At 43.0% G+C, this 21,106-nt stretch overlaps 1 protein-coding gene across 4 annotated transcripts in view; it reads right to left on the bottom strand.

Moving 5' to 3' along the window:
* The window catches only part of LOC121269076 (growth factor receptor-bound protein 7-like), a 293,792-nt gene that overhangs the window by 71,655 nt on the left and 201,031 nt on the right, over window positions 1-21,106 (bottom strand). For all 4 annotated transcript variants that reach the window (XM_041173519.1, XM_041173521.1, XM_041173520.1 and 1 more), the window contains 5 exons: window positions 18,564-18,720; window positions 17,362-17,483; window positions 14,834-14,908; window positions 12,683-12,820; window positions 769-876 (listed from right to left, as the gene is read on the bottom strand). In XM_041173519.1, coding sequence (XP_041029453.1) covers window positions 769-876; window positions 12,683-12,820; window positions 14,834-14,908; window positions 17,362-17,483; window positions 18,564-18,720 — 600 coding nt within the window. The remainder of the gene's footprint in view (window positions 1-768; window positions 877-12,682; window positions 12,821-14,833; window positions 14,909-17,361; window positions 17,484-18,563; window positions 18,721-21,106) is intronic.

The following is a 21,106-nucleotide window of genomic DNA, read 5'->3' on the forward strand; positions in this document are numbered from 1 at the left end:
CATACAGAGACACACACACAGACACACACACACACAGGAACAGAGAGACTCACACAGAGACACACACAAAGATACATACAGAGACACACACACACAGACACATACAGAGAAACATACAGAGACACATGCAGAGACACACAGAGACTCACACAGTAGCATGTTGGGATACACTGAGGCCTACTGGCCACTGGAACACACTGGGCACTGGAGCACACTGGGCACTGGAACACACTGGGCACTGGAGCACACTGGGCACTGGAGCACACTGGTGCTGACCAGGATGGTTTATTTCAAAACTATGCTAGAGGAAGTTTTTATTAATGGGAGTTGTGATGGGACTGGAGGGATATCAAGGATTTATCACAGGCACTTCTCAGATGCTGAAATAGCCTCAAGAAAGTCAAAGTTTGCAGATTCCTCAAGACTGAAACATCCCGATAAAACATTAAGATAAAAGCAAAATACTGCGGATGCTGGAAATCTGAAACAAAAACAGAAACAGAAAATGCTGGAAAATCTCAGCAGGTCTGGCAGCATCTGTGAAGAGAGAAACAGTTAACATTTCGAGTCTGTATGACTTCTTCAGAGCTTTGAAGAAGAATCATATGGACTCGAAACGTTAACTCCATTTCTCTCTCCATAGATACGGATAGACCTGCTGAGATTTTCCAGCATTTACTGTTTTAGTTCCCAATAAAACATGTTTGCAGCAAATGCTACCACCCAGTGGTTGCAGCCTGTAATAAACACAAACACACACACTTCTACCTTTATACAGAACCCAAAATCTGTTGGCAAGTTGTACATCTTCCTGTTTGTTACTGTGTAAATGTTACTCTCTTTCACATCAGCAAAATACTGAAGGTGCCTCGGTTCCTGATAAGTAAAGCAAAAGAAGAAAAATAATCAGGAATATACAGACGAGCAATCGGCAGAGCTGGATTACAAAGAAAGGGATAAAAACAAAAAACTGCGGATGCTGGAAATCCAAAACAAAAACAGAATTACCTGGAAAAACTCAGCAGGTCTGGCAGCATCGGCGGAGAAGAAAAGAGTTGACGTTTCGAGTCCTCATGACCCTTCGACAGAACTGAATGAAAGGTCATGAGGACTCGAAACGTCAACTCTTTTCTTCTCCACCGATGCTGCCAGACCTGCTGAGTTTTTCCAGGTAATTCTGTTTTTGTTTTGTGTTACAAAGAAAGGTATGATTTCTGCTTTTCAAACCATTGGACCTCGCTAAATATTTTACAGCAAATGAGGTATTTTTGAATTGTAGTCACTGTTGTAATGTAGGGAATGCAGCAGACAATTTGCACACAGCAAGATCCCACAAACAGTAATATGCTGATGACCAGATAATCTGTTTCAGTGATGTTGACAGAGGGATAAATATTGGCCAGGACAATGGACAGAACTCCCCTGCTCTTCTTCCAGGTAATGTCATGGGATCCTTTATGCCCACCTGAGGGGGGCAGATAGAGCCGCGGTTTAACACCTCGCCCCGTGCAGGAAGTTCAGCTCCTGGCAATCTCAGGAATAGTCGGAGCTGATGTTGCTCTAGTGAAGGAGGTAGCAGAGATGGAGGAATCATTGGGGAGTGGATAGCCTCCTGCCAGAGCAGCATGGGCAGAGGTGAATGAGTAAGTTAGTTCAGTCTCACCTGGGCACTGAAGCAAGTCACTGATTGGTTTTTCTATTCGTGCCTCTGAATCTGAAGGTACAAGATTCAAACTCTACCCCAGATGCTCCCAGTAAGGATTTACTGGAGTTTCTGGGCTGCATCCATCAAATTCTATTTTGAAAGTTAATACAGAATCTGCTTTCATCACCCAGTGCATTCCAGGTCACATAAGTTCACTAAGTAAAAACATTCTCCTCATCTCCCCACTAGTTCTTTCACCAATTATCTTAACTCTGTGTCCTCTAGTTACTGGACCCTCCTGCCACTGGGAACATTTTCTCCTGATTGAAACTAATTAGGAGAGAAGGTTGAGCCTATCCCTTCCTCCCTTAAAGACAGCTGCCTTTACATTGTGATTCCAGTGTTTTTTATTTTTATTTCAGGCATGTTAGACTAGTTAGCAAAATTAAACTCCATGGAATTCAAGGGACTGTGAGAGAACAGATGCAAATTTGCCCAAGGGGCAGGAAGCGGAGTGTGGTGGTGAACGGTTGTATTCAGACTGGAGACAGGCTTCGAGAGGTGTTCCCCCAGGTGTCAGTACTGGGACCACTGCTGTTTCTGATATAAATTAATGGCCTCTGTTGGGTGTACAGAGCATAATTTCAAAGATTGCAGATAACACAAAACCGGAAGTGTAGCAAACATGAGGAGGATAGTAACAGACTTCAGGAAGAGATAGACAGACTGGCGAAATAGACAAACATCAGATGATAGCCGAGAAATGTGAAGTGATCCATTTTGGCAGGGAGAGTGAGGAGAGGCAATATAAACTAAACGGTACAATTTTAAAGGTGGTGCTGGAACAGAGAGAGCTGGGGGTGCACATTCACAAGTATTTGTAGGTGGCAGGACAGGTTGAGGAGGTTGTTCAAAAAAGCAACAAGGATCTTTCGTTTTATAAATAGAAGCTTAGAGTACAAAAGTTAGGAAGCTATGATAAATCTTCATAAATCACTGGTTAGGCTCCAGCTGGAGGATTGTGTCCAATTCTAGATCCCTCACTTTAGGAAGGACGTCAAGGCCTTGGAGGGGGTGTGGAGGAGATTTACTAGAATGGTAGCACAAGATAAGAGCACATGGTGTAGAGGGTAACATATCAGCATGGATAAAGGATTGATTAGCCAACAGGAAGCAGAGAGTGGGGATAAATTAGTACTTTTCAGGTTGGCAAGATGTAACTGGTGGAATGCCACAAGGATCACTACTGGGGCCTCAACTATTGATAATCTATATCAACGACTTGAATGAAGGGATGAAATGTACGGTAGCTAAATCTGCTGATTACACCAAGATAGGTAGGAAAGTAAGTTGTCAACAGGAGGTATAGAATCTGCAAAGGGATATAGACAGGTTAAATGAATGGGTAGAAATTTGGCGGGTGGAGTATAATGTGGGAAAATGTGAACTTGTCCATTTTGGCAGGAAGAATAGAAAAGCAGCAAATTATTTAAATGGAGAGAGATTGCAGAACTCTGAGGTACAGAGGGATCTGGGTGTCCTGGTACATGAATCACAAAAAGTTGATATGCAGGTTCAGCAGGTGATTAAGAAGGCAAATGGGATGTTGGTGTTTATTGAAAGAGGATTGAATATAAAAGTAGGGAAGTTTTACTGCATCTGTACAGGCCATTGGTGAGACCACATCTGGAATACTCTGTGCAGTTTTGGTCTCCTTATTTGAAAAAATATATAATTGTGTTAGAAACAGTTCAGAGAAGGTTCACTCAACTCAATTCTGGGATGAGGGACTTATTTTATGAACGAAGGTTGAGCAGGTTGAGTTGATACCCGTTGGAGTTTAGAAGAATGAGAGGTGATCTTATTGAAACGTATAAGATCCTGAGGTGACTGGATAAGGTGGATTCTGGGAGGATGTTTCCTCTTGTCGGGGCGACTAGAACTAGGGGACGCAGTTTAAGAATAAGAGCCCACCCTTTTTAAGACTGAGATGAGGATAATTTTTTTTCTCCCAGAGGGTTGTTAATATGTGGATTTCTCTTCTCCATAGAGCAGTGAAGGCTGGGTCATTGAAGGCTGAGTTAGACAGAATTTTGTTAGACAAGGGAGTCAGGGGTTATGGGGGGCAGTCAGGAAAGTGGAGTAGAGACCACAACCAGATCATCCATGATCTTATTGAAAGGCAGAGCAGGCTGAAAAGGCCAAAAGGCCTACTCCTGCTCTAAGTCCTATGTTCCTATGTACCAGGGATAAGGGACTTCAGTTACATGGAGACGCCAGAGAAGCTGGAGCTGTTCTCCTCTGAGCAGAGAAGCTTAAGTGGAGATTTAATAGAGGTGTTCAAAATCATGAAGTCTTGATATAGTAAATAACAAGAAACTGTTTCAGTGACAGGAGGGTCAGGAACCAATGGATGCAGATTTAAGAAGAATGGCAGAAGAGCCAGAGAGGAGGTGAGTAGGATATTTTTACATAGTGAGTTGTTGTGATCTGCAATGCACTGCTTGAAAGGGCGGTGGGAGCAGGTTCAACAATAACTTTAAAAAGGGAATAGGATAAATACTTCAAGTAAAAAGGAATTATTTACAGCAATAATGGGAACAATTAAAGGGAGTGGGACTAATTGGATAGCTCTTTCAAAGTGTTGACACAAGCATGATGGGCTGAATGGCCTCCTCATAGACTCATAGACCCATAGACATCTATAGCACAGAAGGAGGCCATTCAGCCCATCATGTCCATGCCAGTCAACAAAGATCTGAATATACTAATCCCATTTTCCATAGCCCTGGAGGCTATGGCAATGCAAGTGAATATCTAAATGCTTCTTAAATGTTACTAGAGTTTCTGATTCAACCACCCTTTCAGGCAGTGAGTTCCAGACTCCCACCACCCTCTGGGTGAAAAAAGTTCTCCTCAACTCCCCTCTTAGCCTTCAACCTCTTACCTTAAGTCTATGCCCCCTGGTTATTGACCCCTCTACTAATGGAAACGGTGTCTTCCTATCCACCCGATCTATGCCCCTCATAATCTTATGCACCTCTATCAGGTCCCCTCTCAACCTTCACTGCTCCAAGAGAAACAACCCCAGCCTATCCAATCTTTCCTCATAGCTCAAACCCTCCAGCCCAGGCAGCATCCAGTTGAATCTCCTCTGCACCCACTCCAGTGCAATCACATCCTTCCTATAATGTAGTGACCAGAACTGCACACAGTACTCCAGTTGTGGCCTAACCAGCGTTTTATACAGATCCAGCATAACCTCCCCGCTCTTGTATTCTCTGCCTCGACTAATAAAGGCAACTATCCCTTAGGATTTCTTAACCACCTTATCAACCTGCCCTGCTGTTTTTAGGGGTCTGTGGATATGCACACCAAGGTCCCTCTGATCTTTAGTACTTTCCAGGGTCCTACCATTCATAGTGTAATCCTTTGCCTTGTTAGCCCTCCCCAAGTTCATTACCTCACACTTTTCTGGGTTGAATTCCATTTGCCACTGCTCTGCCCATCTGACCAGTCCATTGATATCCTCCTGCAGTTTACAGCTACCCTCCTCACTATTTACCACCCTACCAATTTTCGTGTCATCTGCAAACTTCTTGATCATACCCCCTACATTTAATTCCAAATCATTTACGTACACCACAAACAACAAGGCCCCCAGCATTGAGCCCTGCAGAACCCCACTGGAAACAGGCTTCCAGTCACAGAAACATCCCTCTACCATCACCCTCTGCTTCCTGCCTCTCAGCCAATTTTGGATCCAATGAGCCACTTTGCCTTGGATCCTATGGGCTCTTACTTTCTTGACCAGTCTGCCATGAGGGACCTTATCAAAAGCCTTACTAAAATCCATGTAGACCACATCATGTGCATTATCCTCATCAACACTCCTGGTTACCTCCTCAAAAAATTCAATCAAATTTATCAAACACAACCTTCTCTTAACAAATCCACACTGACTATCCCTGATTAATCTGTGTCTCTCCAAGTGCAGGTATATTCTGTCCCTCAGAATTCTTTCTAGTAACTTCCCCACCACCAAGGTTAGACTGACTGGCCTGTAATTTCCTGGTCTATCCCTTCCTCCCTTTTTTAATAATGGGGCAACGTTAGCAGTCCTTCTGTCCTCTGGCACCTCACCTGTGGCCAGAGAGGATTTGAAAATTACTGCCCGGGCCCCTGATATCTCTTCCCTTGCCTCTCACAACAGCCTGGGATACATCTCATCCGGCCCTGCGGATTTATCCACTTTTAAGGCTGCTATACCCACTAGTACCTCCTCTCTCTCGATGTTAATTTCCTCTAATATTTCACAGTCTTCCACTCTGATGTCTATACCTGTGTCGTCCTTTTCCATTGTGAAGACTGACGCAAAGTATTCATTGAGGACTGTACCCATGTCTTCCGGGTCCACACACAGATTACCTCAATGGTCCCTAATTGACCCAACACATTCCCTAGTTATTCTCTTGCTTTTCATATATTTAAAAAACCCCTTTGGGTTTTCCTTTATTCTACCCACCAATACTTTCTCATGCACTCTCTTAGCTTTCCTAATTTCCTTTTTAAGTTCCCCTCTGCACCGTTTAGATTCCTCTAAGGACTTTGCTGTATTGAGCCCTCGGTATCTGCCATAAGCTTCTCTTTTCTCTTAATCCTAACCTTTATGCCTTTTGACGTCCAGGTTCTCGGACTTGGTCCCCCCTTTGTCTTTACGGGAATGTATTTGCCCTGTACTCTCACTATTTCCTACTTGAATGCCTCCCACTGCTCTGACACAGTTTTATCTGCAAGTAGCTGCTCCCAGTCCATTTGGGCCAAATCGTATCTCATCTTAGTAAAATGAGCCTTTCCCCAATTTACAACTTTTATTCGCAGCCCAACTTTATCCTTTTCCATAACTATCCTAAATCTAACTGAGTTATGGTCATTATCTCCAAAATGCTCCCCGACTGATGCATCTTCCACCTGCCCGGGCTCATTTCCGAATATTAGGCCCAGAACTGCCCCCTCCCTTGTTGGGCTTTCTATGTATTGGCTAAAAAAATTCTCCTGGATGCAACTTAAGGTATTTGCTCCCTCCCTACCTTGCACTCTAAAACTATCCCAGTTAATATTACTGTCTTATTATTCTTACACTTCTCTGAAAATTGATTACATATTCGATCCTCTATCCCACCCTGACTGTTTGGGGGCCTATAGCACACACCCAACAGCGTGTTTGCCCCTTTTGTGTTTTTTACTTTTACCCATATGGCCTCATTTGATGATCCTTCCCAGATATCACTCCTCCTCCCTGATATAATTGATTCCTTGATCAATATTGCAACCCCGCCCCCCCCCGCCCCATCATCTTCTATCCTCCTCCGTATCTCATCTGAATATCCCATAACCAGGAATGTTGAGCTGCCAATCCTGCCCTTCTTTTAGCCAAGTTTCTGTCATAGCTATGATATCATGTGTCTATCTGTTCTGTAAGAACCTTTGATCTCTGAGAGACGCTGGAGGATGAGTAAAAGAACACAGGAGCATAAGAAATAAGAGTAGGAGTAGGCCATTCAGCCCTTTGAGCCTGTTCCACCACTCATTAAAATCAGAACTGATCTATCTCAATTCCCCATATCCCTTAATTCCCTCGGTACTCAAAAATCTATCAATCTCTGTCTTGAATATATTCATTGACTGAACATCTCTGGGATAGAGGATTCCAAAGGATCAGCACCGTTTTAGTGAATTAATTTCCCCTTATCTCAGTCAGAAATGGCTGACCCCTTATTCTGAGACTGTGACTCTGTTTCTAGATTCCCCAACCAGGGGAGACATCCTTCTCTCCTCTACCCTGTCGAACCTGTTGATAATTTTATACATCTCAATGAGAGCTCCTATTATTCTCCTGAACTGTATAGAATATAGGCCTACTCAATCTCCCCTCTGAGGGTATTCCCTTTTTCCCTAGGAACCAGTCTAATGAATCTTTCTTGCACCCTCTCTAAGGCAAGTCTATCCTTTCTTAGAGAGACCAAAACTATACACAGTGCTCCAGGTGTGGTCTCACCAATGCCCTGTATAATTGTAGTCAGACTTCTTTACTCTTCTACTCCAATCCCTTTGTAACAAAGGATAACACAACTTTAGATTTCCTAATTGTTTGCTGTACCTGCAGCTTAACTTTCTGTGATTTGTGTAAACAGAGACCCAGGCCCCTCTGGATACCAACATTTCCCAGTCTCTCAACATTTAAAAAATATTCTGTTTTACTATTTTTCATTATTATTATTCATTATTATTGTCAATTAGCACAGAATGCTCTAATTCAATATTTGAATTGTGTGACAGTGTGTGCCTGTAATGGGAAATGTATCATAATTCCTCCATCACTCTTGTCTGTTCACTGCAATAGATCAACCACAAGCAAATAGCAACCAGATAATCCTTTAATCCCTCAAACTAGTTTAGCAATCTTCCAAAAGCTGATTTTACACTACATCTGTCACCTCAGTAGTTTGAATGCATTTTTGTCCTTTCCACTTGAAAGATGCAAGTTCGTCATTAAGTCTTTAAAGATTTTTGCAACAACACACACACAAAGGAATCCTTGGTCTTTAGTCTCGTACGCGTGGTTGAAAGCTGCTTTAGTTTCTCACCCCTGTCATTAACTTTAATTTCAGGACTGAAGTTGGCAGATTCTGGGCTTGTGGAACAGCTTGAGTCTCTTCTCTTTCTACATAATCAACTTGTGAGATCAGCCCAGTCATTGAGAATGTGATTAATGCCCAGATGGAAATAAGGGGATGCATTAGATCTGGGTAACTGCAGACTCGTTCATTCCATGCAAATTGGTGGAATTGGTTATCAGGAGTAACCTCGAACCTCACCTGTATAACTATAATTTAAAACAACAGCCAGCATGGATTCACAAAATAAAACATCTGAGAGGGCACAACACTGGTAGATGAAACTTAATGTAGCTAAATTCAAAGTGTTGCCTATTGGAAGACCTCGCACTGCATGAATGGAACTGAAATAGACTGGGGAATCTTCAACACCGAACATGTCCAGCCAATACGGAACAACACTATTATCAGGGAGACGAACAGGGTGAACAAAACAGGAGAAAAATAGATCAAGGCATTTAAGCCAGAAAGTGGGGGTGGGGGGAATAGGGTGAGATGGGGAGTACCTAATCAAACTTAGAGAGAATTAAAATCCCCTGGTCAAGATGGATTGCATCGTAGATTTTAAAGGTCGCTAGGGAAGACACAGCAGAGCACTATTACAGGTATAAAAATACATTTCAAAAGGGAGAATTGGTGGACAGTCAACGTTACTCCTATGTTTCAGAAGGGAGAGAACAAATCTAGGAACTACAGGCTAATTAGCTTAATGTCAATGTAGGAAATATAATGGAATCTTTACTCAATGATGTAATAGGAAACACCTAGAAACCAAAAATACAATAAAGAATAGTCAGCACTGATTCCGAAAGAGAAGGTCACACTTGACCAACCTTACTATGTTCTTTGAAGAAGCAACAGAAAGAGCAGATAAGGGTAATTCAGTAGATGTAATAAGTTTAAATTTTCACAGCCCTTCAGTAAGCTAGACTCATACCTAAGGTCAGAGTGTGTGGAGTCAGGGGATAGTAACAGAATGTAGTAGGGAAAACGCTAGAGTCTATTATAAACGATGTGATAACAGGACACTTAGAAAATATCAATGGGATTAGACAAAGTCAATGTGGATTTATGAAAGGGAAATCATGTCTGACCAACCTACTAGAGTTCTTTGAGGAATGTAACTAGCAGAATAGATAAGGGAGAACCAGTGGATGTGGTGTATTTGGATTTTCAGAAAGCTTTCGATAAAATCCCACATAAGAGGTTAGTGTATAAAATTAAAGCACATGGGACTGGGGGTAATATATTGGCATGGATTGAGAATGGTAAGCAGACAGGAAACAGAGAGTAGGAATAAATGGGTCTTTTTTGGAGTGGCAGGTGGTGACTAGTGGGGTTCTGCAGGGATCAGTGCTTGAGCCCCAGCTATTCACAATATATGTCAATGATTGGATGAGGGAACCAAATGTAATATCTCCAAGATTGCTGACAATATGAAACTAGGTGGGAATGTGAATGGTGAGGAGGGTATTAAGAGGCTTCAAGGTGATTTAGACAGGTTGACTGAGTGGGCAAATATATGGCAGATGCAGTATAACGTGGATATGTGTGAAGTAATCCACTTTGATGGAAAAAGAGAATGGCAGAGTATTATTTAAATGGTGATAGATTGGGAAATGTTGATGTACAAAGGGACCTGGGTGTCCTTGTACACCAATCACTGAAAGCAAGCATGTAGGTACAGCAAGCAGTTAAGAAGGCAAATGGTATATTGGCCTTCATTGTGAGAGGACTTGAGTACAGGAGCAAGGATGTCTCACTGCAGCTGTACAGGGCCTTGGTGAGACCACACCTGGGGCTGAATTTTTAGGTTGTCAGGTGTGCGCGATCGGTGGTGGGGGTGGGAAGAGGGTGGGCAACAATGTCACTGCGGGCGCAGGTGAGCGCTGGGAGAGAGCTCCTTGAAGGCAGGCAGCTGGCACATGGGATGTAAAATTCTGCCCCTGGAATATTGTGTGCAGTTTTGGTTTCCTTATCTAAGAAAGGATATGCTTGGCATAGAAGGAGTGATGCCTGAGTTGGCAGGATTGTCGTATGAGGAGAGATTGGGTTGACTAGGCCTGTATTCACTGGAGTTTAGAAGAATGAAAGGGGATCTCATTGAAACATATAAAATTCTGACAGGGTGGACAGACTGGAAGCAGGGATGATATTTTCTCTGGCTGGGGGGGGTCTAGAACAAGGGGTCACAGTCTCAGAATACGGGGTAAGCCGTTTAGGGACTGAGATGAGGAGAAACTTCTACACTGAGAGGCTGGTGAACCTGTGGAATTCTCTACCCCAGAGGCTGTGGAGGCCAAGTCACTGAATATATTTAAGAAGGAAATACATAGATTTCTGGACTCTAAAGGCATCAAGGGGCATGGGGAGAACGCAGGAGTACAGTGTTGAGATAGAGGATCAGCCATGATCATATTGAATGGTGAAGCAGGCTGGAAGGTATGAATGACCTCCTACTGCTCCTATTTTCAATGTTTCTATGGCCAGAGTATTTCCCTCATCGGGTGGGCTTGGCGGGAGCAGGCAGGGGCAGTTAGGAAGCCGACCACTGCCCGCGATTTTATGTGGGTGGGCCAATTAAGGCAGATCGTGAGCAGCAGTGCTGAGCGCTACCTGTGCAGGCGGTGGGGAGGGGCGGTGGGGGTGGGGGGGGGGTGGTGGAGGGAGAGCAGACCTGGTGCACAGTTCACGCATGCACGCGAAAGAGCCCCTCAATCTCCCTGAGGTAGCTCCGTGCCTCATGAAGATTGAAGTGCTTTTTAAAAAAATGAATAAAGACAGTAAGAATTTTTAAAAAAAACATGTCCCCTGATGTGACTGTGTCACACAAGATGGGACATATTTTTAAATTCAAAATAAAGTTTTTATTGAATTTGTAAAAGCTTTAGGAAACCTCATCCAGCTTGTGGATAAGGTTTCTCAAGGCTGCTTGGCCTCTTCACCTGCCCATCAGCTGTTAGGTTGGACCGGTAGTGTAAATTTCAAGTTAATTTGTTCGTTAATGGCCTTAATAGGCCTTTCAATTATCGGCGGGCACACAGCCAACTCCCACATGTGCCCACTGAACAAAATATCATGTGAGTGCGTCATGACATCAGGATGCATACCCAACATCATCACGCATCATATTACGCTCATGCATGTTGGGCGTGTGCCCACATGCCGAACATAAAATTCTGGCTTGTGTTTCTATGATAGCAAGCTGGCTGGATAAGCAGGTGATGGAGAAAGCTAGAGAAGGATATGCTGATAGGGTGATTGAAGTGGAGTGGGAGGAAGCGCATGAGGACCATAAAAACTAACACAGACCTGTGACCTGAATGGTCTGTTTCTGTGCTGTAAGTACTACATAATCTATTCCATAGCCATTTGGTAGTACAGAAAATGAATTTTTCTGAAAAAAGAGATATGCTACTGAAGCTTTTCATCTTACACTCATCAGGACAGACACAAGAGTGTCAAATTTCAAAGGAAACAACAATTTATACAGTATGAGAAAGGGAGTTGCAGTATAAATTGTTGTTCCCTTTGAGAGTTGGTATTCTTGCATCTGTCCTGATGAGTGTATCAAGGAAAACTTCAACAGCGTGTCTCTTTTGTCAGTAATCTATTCTATGCAAGACAGCAGCTGATCAACTGACACTTGTCTGAGTGTGAGTCTAAATATCCTTCAGAATATTAGCCAGGAGAGGGAACAGGTTTGGCTGGGAGAAGAAGTGAGAAATGGTTAAGTTTTAGTAACTAACAGATTTTTATTTATTGTTGTTTGGTAGGACAGAGCTTTAATATTTTTGAAGAGAGTGACATATTGATGTGATTCCGCAATTGGGCAACACTTGCTGAACAATCCTGAGTGCGCTAATAGTTACACTAACAACCAATCTAACATAATCAGTTGAGCTAGCAGCATGGATCACTTATGCTTGCAAGAAGTAACATACTTTCATAGCAGGGACTCGTTCTCTGTATATAAAAGGAATGTGTTCAAGCCTTATGCCTTTTATGAATTACCCAGGTGCATGGGGAGCCTATAGTTCCCCATTGCTTTCTCCTTGGAAACACCATGGCCAATCAGAGCCAACCAGTCAGCAGCCTTTTCTCCTGTAGCATAAATTATTGTGATCATTTGAAATTTGGTATTCTTGTGTTTGTCCTGATGAGTGCAAGACGAAAAGCTTCAGCAACATGTCTCTCTTTTTAGTGAATTTTTTATTTTTTAGTCTCTATGTAAGAAATAAACGTGTCACATGACATTACTCCATCTAGATTAGCATCATGTGACACATCCCCGGTGATGTGAAACGAGACCTATTGTTCAACATAAAATGCAGACAAGATGCCAAGAATATTCACTTACCTTGGACATCCCTTTTGTAGAGTAATAGAACCCAGACCTCCTCAGGAAGAAATTCAAATGTCTCCATGTTTTCTTCCCTTTGTCTTTAATGTGGAGAAACCCCTGTATCTCAGGACAGTTCTGTGCATTCAGGAAATTCTAGAGAGAAGGAAAAGTTTTCTTTAAATGACTGATAAATACAGGAAGCTTTTCAACTCTTTAAATATGTGAGCCATTCAGGAAGAGCTCATTACAGATCATTCTGGGTTTCTCTCTACATTCAGAGATACTTTGTACCCATGACCTCCACAGCTCATTGCTTGGCTCTGCCCTTCAGCCCATCTTAGTTCATCTATCAGATACACCCCACCCCTCTGCATCTGCCATTGCTGCATCCATTGTTTCTGAAATAACTCTAGTGTTTCTGCCTCCTCTCTATCTGACAGTTTATTCCACACGTTGATCATTCTGATTTCAGTACTGAAATTACCTTCACTGGCTTAAATTTTTGTCTCCTTGATCTACTGGTTTAACTTAAAGTAATATTCTGGGTTTGGCTTTTCTTTTCCCTTAACTATCTTACATCCTTCAGTAAAATTGTCTCTCAACCATGGCACTGTCAGGCTGAAGATCTCAAATGTCTCACATCTTTCCTCATAATACTCGTGTCTCAGTGGCCACAACAGGACACAGAGCTTAATTTTTTTGTTTATTCATGCGATGTGGGGGCCAGAATTTATTGTCCATCCCTAACTGCCCTTGTTCAGAGGGCATTTAAGAGTCAACTGAATTGCTGTGGGTCTGGAGTCACATGTAGGCCAGACCAGGTAAGTGCAGCAGGTTTCCTTCCCTTTAGGGCGTTAGTGAACCAGATGGGTTTTTACAACAATCAACAATGTTTTCATAGTCAGTCATCAGACTTTTAATTTCAGATTTTTATTGGATTCAAATTCCACCGTCTGCCTCGGTGGGATTCAAACCCAGGCCCCCAGAACATTACCCTGGGTCTCTGGAGTACTAGCCCAGTGACAAAACCACTATGCCACCACCTCCCACCCCTGTCCAGAACTGGGCACGGAGCTTTAATGAGTCTGTCCAGAACTGGACACAATGCTCAAGGTGGATCTGACCAGAACTCTGTACAGTTTGATCGAGGTTTCCTCCGATTTGTATCCTCTGGCTTTCTCCATGTAGTTTAATATCCTAAGGGCTTTGTTGGTTGTTTCACTATATTGATTGACCATGTCTACTAAAATTCTTGGATCTCCTTCAATTTCATCCTTAGTTATTTCAGCTCCAGTTTGTGGTGTAACTATGTTAATTATTTCCTATCCTATGTGCAACACTTTACACTGTCAATGTTAAATTCACCTGACATTATTTGGTCAATTTACATACTTTGTCCAATTCTCACCATCAATTCCTTAGATTTTGGTGCCTTTCCTAGTTTGGTTCCATTGTGCAATGTTGATCGCTTCACATCTTTCTGAATCTAGGTCATTGGTATGAATTAGAAACAGTACATTTAACCCATCTACCCATCTACTGGACACTCCATTCAATAAATCTTCACTTGGCCTCCCCTCTACAACCCTCCATATCCCTCTCTATAATAATGCCACTAAACATTCACATGTCCTCTATGACACTCCTGCTGCAGGACACACTTGTATGACAAGCTCATTCTGTGACAAATCCACTCCATAATCCTTTCACTGGATTATTGTCAGTGTCTCAGAGTGTGTTTCCGTCTTGGCTGTATGAGTTGTGAATGTGAATTACTGTCAGTGTATGCACGTGTCAGGGTGCATCCCTAAATGAGTAGTGAGTGTGTCAGGGTGTCTCTCCCTGTGTTAGCTGAGAGAATGTCAAGGTTTGTCTCCCTGTACGAGTTGTGTGTGTCAGAGTGTTTCAGAGTGTGTCAGGGTGTGCCACCCTGTATTTGCTGAGAGTGTGTCAAGGTATGTCATGTATGTCAGAGTGTGTCAAGGGATGTCTCCCTGTATGAGCTGTGAGCATGTCAGGGTGTGTCAGGGTGTGTCTCCCTGTACGAGCTATGAGTTTATCAAGGTGTGTTGCATCTGTATGAGCTGTGAATGTATCAGGGTGTGTAAGCGTGTCTCAAGGTGTATCACTTTGTATGAGCTGTGAGTGTGTTAGAGTGTGTCTCACCTGTACAAGCTGTGAGTGTGGAACTCCTGCATTAGCATCCAAACTTCCTGCTACCAATTGCACTGGGAAAAATAGCTGTTCGAGAGAGAGAAATGTGATTGTTAAATCCCATTTAAAAAAATCTCCCTCTCATTCAAGCCGTTTAATGCAGTGATTTTTGAGATTCATAGAAATCACAGGATGGCTGCAGTACAGAAGGAGGCCATTCAGCCCATTGTGTCTGTGCTAGCTCTCTGCAGGAGCTTTCTGAGGGAGTGCCACTCTCCCGCCTTCTCCCCATAGCCCTGCACGTTCTTCATTTTCAGATAATAATCCAAACCCCTCGTATATCCAGGAATATTTAATATCCAATTCTTCCCTTCTTTCAGCCAGGTTTCCATTATAGTCACAACATCATATTTGCAAATGGCCATCTAAACTATTTATTGCTGAATGTGGAACTGGCAGGAACAAGACTCACAGCCCCTTCTCAATGCCAATCCATTTGTTTTGAAACTAACAGCAAACTTATATTTGTTGCTTTCTCTGCGTAACTTCACCTGGTTGTTTTCTGTCAAAGGAAAAGTTCAGTAAAGTTTGACCTGTGGCTGAGTTTACGTTGTTCTGATACCTCTCCTACCCCCACACCCAGATTATGGAGCAGTCATGATTTGTTGACCCCCTGGACACCATCTCTATCAGAAGCTGAACATAGCTAGGCTATACAGCTGTAGGCTATATAGACACAGATAGGATATATAGCTAGGGTATACAGCACATGGGTAGGGTATATAGTTATGGTAGGGTTTATATAATATATGTGTAATATATATATATATATATATATATATATAAATATATATGATCTGATAGCCATTACAATGACATAGCTGCAGGATGACAAACACTGGGACCTGAATATTCAAGGTACATGACATTCAGGAAGGACAGGAAGCTAGGGAAAGGTGGAGGGGTAGCTCTATTAATTACGGATGACATTGGTACGTTAGAGAGAGATGACCTTATTTCTGGAGATCAAGATGTAGAATCAGTTTGGGTAGAGATGAGAAATAGTAAAGATAAGAAGTCACAGGTGGGAGTGGTTTATAGGCCCCGTAACAGTAACCACTCTGTAGGATGGGGTATTTAGGAAGAAATAATGGGGGCTTGTGAGAAAGGTATGGTGATAATCCTGGGTGATTTTAATCTACATATAGATTGGATGAATCAGATTGACAAAGGTAGGCTGGATGATGAGTTCATAGAGTGTTTTTGGGACAGTTTCTTGGAGCAGCACATTTTAGCACTAACCAGAGAGCAGGCTATACCTGGATCAGTAATGTGCAATGAGACAGGATTAATTAAAACCCACATAGAGAAGGTTCCCTAGGTAGCAGTGATCATAACATTATTGAATTTCACATTCAGTTTGAAGGATAGAGTAGTGGATCAAAGACTGGTGTTTTAAACTTAAATAAGGGCAATTATGAGGGCGTTAAGACAGAGCTGGCTAAAATGACCTGGGAAATTAGGTTAAGGGATGGGTCAGTAGAGATGCAATGGCAGAAATTTATGAGATATTTCAGAATACTCAGAAAAGATACATTCCAGTGAGAAAAAAAAGCCTCAAAGAGAAGGACACACCATCTGTGGCCAACAAAAGAAGTTAAAGATAGTGTCAAATATTGAAAGAATATCCTATGCTGAAAGGAAGCTTCCCCATGTGGGAGAGATTCGAACTAGGGGGTCACAATTTAAAAATAAGGGGCTGCTCATTTAAGATGGAGATGCGAAGAAAATATTTCTCTTGGAGGGCCGTGAATCTTTGGAACTCTCTTCCCTGGAAAGCGGTAGAGGCAGGGTTAGTGAATATTTTTAAAGCAGAGGTCGATAGATTCTTGACTAACAAGGGACTCGAAGGTTATCGGGGGTAGGTAGGAATGTGGAGTTGAGGCCACAGTCAGATCAGCCATCATCTTATTGAATGGCAGAGCAGGCTCGAGGGGCTGAATGGTCTACCCCTGTTCCTAATTCATATGTTCGCATGCAGCACACAGCTGGGGTATACAACTATTGGGTATGTAACCTGGGTATATAGCGAGTTTCTGCAACTGATAAATGTTTCACCAGTGAGAAGTCAACAAGGAATTAGATAGAATTTATAGCCCAACAAGTCTGTGCTAGTGTTTATGATCTACACAAGCCTCCTCCCCACTTATATCACCTCACTTTATCACCATATCTCTTTTCAAATGTGTGTGGTTAAAAATGATATAACATTTATTTAAAGAGCCAGATTTTTTTCAAACTCAGCAGTAATTTGCAATGAAACCCTCTCACCATTGCAACTGGGGCCACAACTTCAAACTGTTAAGGAGCTAATTAGAAGTTGCCTAAGTTTTGAAGAGATCACCACTGGCTGAGGTTTTGGGGAATAATTAGGAGGTTTGATTGTGATATTAAAGTAGTCCTGTACCAACAAAGCACTGATTGTAGAGAATCCATGTTAAAAACAAACATAATCTCAGTAATTTTTAAACAGAACCTACCTCGGGGTTCCTGAGGAATTCATATTTGGCGTAATGCTTTCTGAAGATGAATCTGCTTCCACTGTTGATTGGCCAGGTTTCTTGCACCTCTATCAATGACTCATGATCCTCTAGACATCTTTCTGGGACAGATAAGAGTCAGAAACAGGTTGTATGTATTAATCATCGGATGAAAAGCAAGGAGGAGGGTTAGTCACCATCAGCTCACCCTCCCAAATAAATCCTGCAGCTCCTGTGTCCACCATGAGACCCAATCATTTTGTCAATGAATACACAGTTTGTGTCCTCACAGTCTTGCTTAAACATCCATTTGACCAGCTCAAATTCCATTTGTAATGTACAGGGAAAGGAGGATGCAGCTTTATTTGGAGAAATTTCCTCATTTGATACTAAATGAGAGTATGAGGTCTAATGAGCAACATGTTTTATTCTTAGGTAGGAAAAACATTTTAGATTGCCCCTGAACCTAAACCCTGAGGAGATGTTGTGAAACTTTGGTGATTGTGTAGAGCCCAGGTTGAGAATGGATCTGTGCTGATATCCACACACTCACTCCCTGAGAGTGCAATCTCTGACTGGCACTGGGATCCTGGGTACTGACTGCCCCAACATCTGAGACAGAGGCCGAGTCACGTCAGGATATTCAGTCGTGTGGGCATCACCGTTGTACCTTTATTTCTTTGTAGCTGAGCAACAGCCCAAGTGCAATACGACCCCTTGTCCTATCTTTGTTTAGGTAAGCATGTGGGGTGGGTGGGGGGGTGGTGGCACAGTGGACAGAGACAATGGCGTAGTGATAATGTTACTGGACCAGTAATCCAGGGGCTTAGGCTAATGGTCAGGGGGCGCGAGTTCAAATCCCACTATGGCAGCTGGTGGAATTTCAATTCAATTAATAAATCTGGAATATAAAAGTTAGTCTTTGTAATGGTGACCATGAAACTATCATCGATTGTTGTAGGGAAGGAACTGATCTGGCCTACGTGTGACTCCAGACCCACAGCAATGTGTTTGACTTTTAACTGCCCTCCGAAATGGCCTAGCAAGCCACTCAGTTCAAGGGCAATTGAGGATGGGCAACAAATGCTGACCTTACCAGTGATGCCCACATCCCATGAAAGAATAAAGTGGGGGTGTGGGTGGGGGATATGAGGGGTGAAGGTGAGGGTAAGGGGTGAGGAGTACCCAGTTGCTATGGTTACCTAGTGCATTGTTGGGATGGGCCTCCACCAGGGTCCAGTTCTCCTCATCGAGACAGCGATTCCTCTCCACTAACATGTGGCAAATGTCCCGAGCTTTTACTGCAGCTGTCACTTCAAATGACCTCTTCATTCCATCTTCACTGAAGATAGTAATAACCTGCATCAAAAAGAGAGAGAGAATTGAAGGATAGTGAGACAATGCTAGAAATCTGAGTGACAATCAGCAGGATTAGGCTTGGGCTGGGGTATTTTCAGATTGAGTGTCCGGTCATGGAGGAAATTGGGCCCAATTTGTATCTCTGCAGCAACGTATTAATACACATGCTCTCAACCAACCTGTATGTAACTCTTGCTGCCAATCCACTCCTGTTGACATCATGCCAAGAAAAGTGTTAGGATTACAATCGTCTCCTTGTTAACACACAGGCAGTAATGTGTGTGGCTCAAGGGACTGACAAAAGGATGAACAGAAACTTCCATGTATTGCCTGACACACTACAATCCAAGAGTCATAATTGTGGCGATTCGACTCTGGTTGATGTATTTGTCTTTGTTTCTGTGTTCTGATTGAGTGCATATAATAATTTAATTGTTAAAAGAAATCTGTGGTACACCCATCATCAGAATCCACAGCATCACTGTTACCGGGGAGACGAGACAGCTTGGCGTACCTTAAGCAGGTGAAACACATCAGCCGTAACGATTGTTATCAGACACACAGACCATAATTATGCCTTTGTCACACTGAAGCAGACACTGACAGATGGGTCTGCACAGACCTGACATGTGTACAAGTGCCATATTGTGTTTCTTTGCAGATAGTAGCCTTGAAACCAACAGTAGATCAGGGAGCAGCCTCACACTGACACTGTCAGGCAGCTCAGGTTACAGACTTTCAACTCTCAGCAGCTGATCAGCAGAGGCAATGTGGAAATTAATTACAAAGAATTTATATACAGAAAAAGGCCATTTAGCCCATCAGGTCCATGTCAGTGTTTCTGTTCCATTTCAGCCTCCTCCAACTCCTCTTCATCTAACCCTATCAGCATATCCTTCTACTCCTTTCTCCCTCAGATATTTATCCAGCTTCCCCTTAAATGTATCTATATATACTATTCACTTCAACCACTCCCTGTGGTAGCAAGTCACACATTCTCATCACTCTCTAGGTAAAGATGTTTCTCCTGAAATGCCCATTAGATTTATTAGTGACTATCTTATATTTATGACCCCTAATTCTGATTCCCCCTACAAGCAGAAACATCTTCTCCTTGTCTACTCAATCATAACCTTTTCAGAATTGTAAAGACCACTTGCAGGTCATCACTCTGGAAATCCTGGAGATTGATCCTCAACTCCTGGAGGCTCCTGTGCAATCCTGGAGGGTTGGCAAACCCAGGATGGAGCCTGTGTAAATATGCTAAACTGCACAGAGTGTACCTCAAATACAGACTGCAGAGGGGAGGGGGGGAGGTATAATTAATAAAACTCTGCTTGTGCCCAATTTATCTACAAAAATACAAATTCAATGCATACAAAAGGCTTGCCCTAACATTGTGAGGGATTGCTATATAGAAACAAGTCCTAGGTACAAGTGTAGTGAACGCTGTGCATCTGGAGGTTAGAATGTCAGGCCTCAGGATAAGAATGCAAACAGTGTAAAACTAAATACCTCCCTAATACAGCAGACCCTGAACTGTACATGTCCTTGACTCTCACACAAAGCAATACACTGACACAGTCACAGTGAAATATTCTCGCATTCACTCTCACTCTGGATGAAATGATAGTCCCAGGTCTGAATAAACTGAGATGATCTAAAGTTGAACAGAAACTTAGAGCAGAGTTTTTTGCTTGGTGTGTGGGTCTGGGCCCGACATGATCGAGTGTAAGATAGCGCACAATGACGTTGGGTGAGCGTCCTGATGTCATCTCGCCCGCCACTAATTAAGAGGCCATTTAAGACCATTAAAAAGCCAATTGATGCTGATGTTTTGTTGTCCGTGTGATTTTGTGTTCATCATACGGGCAAAACGGGCAGGCGGCCAGCCGACAATTTTAAACACTTCATCCACAGGCGGGATACAAAGGGTCAGCAGCATTGCCAGTGTCAGTAGTGGGGAGTTTGGTACATAGTTTGCTGCTGGTTGCTTATTGGTATGAGGCAGCTTCATCTCTGTTCGGGGCTTCATTGTTAACATTTCCAGGCTTCATTTCAGGACACATTGGTGTCTCCAAGGACCCCGGCGAATTCAAACCTGTGGACCCTCCCAGGTATCAGACAGCCTTCCCTTACCCTAGTAATGGGGATTGTGGTCTCTGCTGGTGGCACCTCCTCTGAGGAGGGAGAGAGGGGCAGAAGGGAGAGGAGGCCGGGTGTCCCTATGCAGCCTCCAGGGGAGGGACCTGTGGGAGGAGAGATGCAGGCACAAGGGGCACAGGGTCAGCAGGTAGTCCAAGGCAGAAGGAGCCACAGAAGACACCACTATCCTGCTGCCAGGGTTTACAGGCAGCGATGCAGCTACCTCAGTATGTCCGAGGTG

This window comes from Carcharodon carcharias, chromosome 23 (assembly GCF_017639515.1).
Source record: "Carcharodon carcharias isolate sCarCar2 chromosome 23, sCarCar2.pri, whole genome shotgun sequence".
NCBI lineage: Eukaryota > Metazoa > Chordata > Chondrichthyes > Lamniformes > Lamnidae > Carcharodon > Carcharodon carcharias.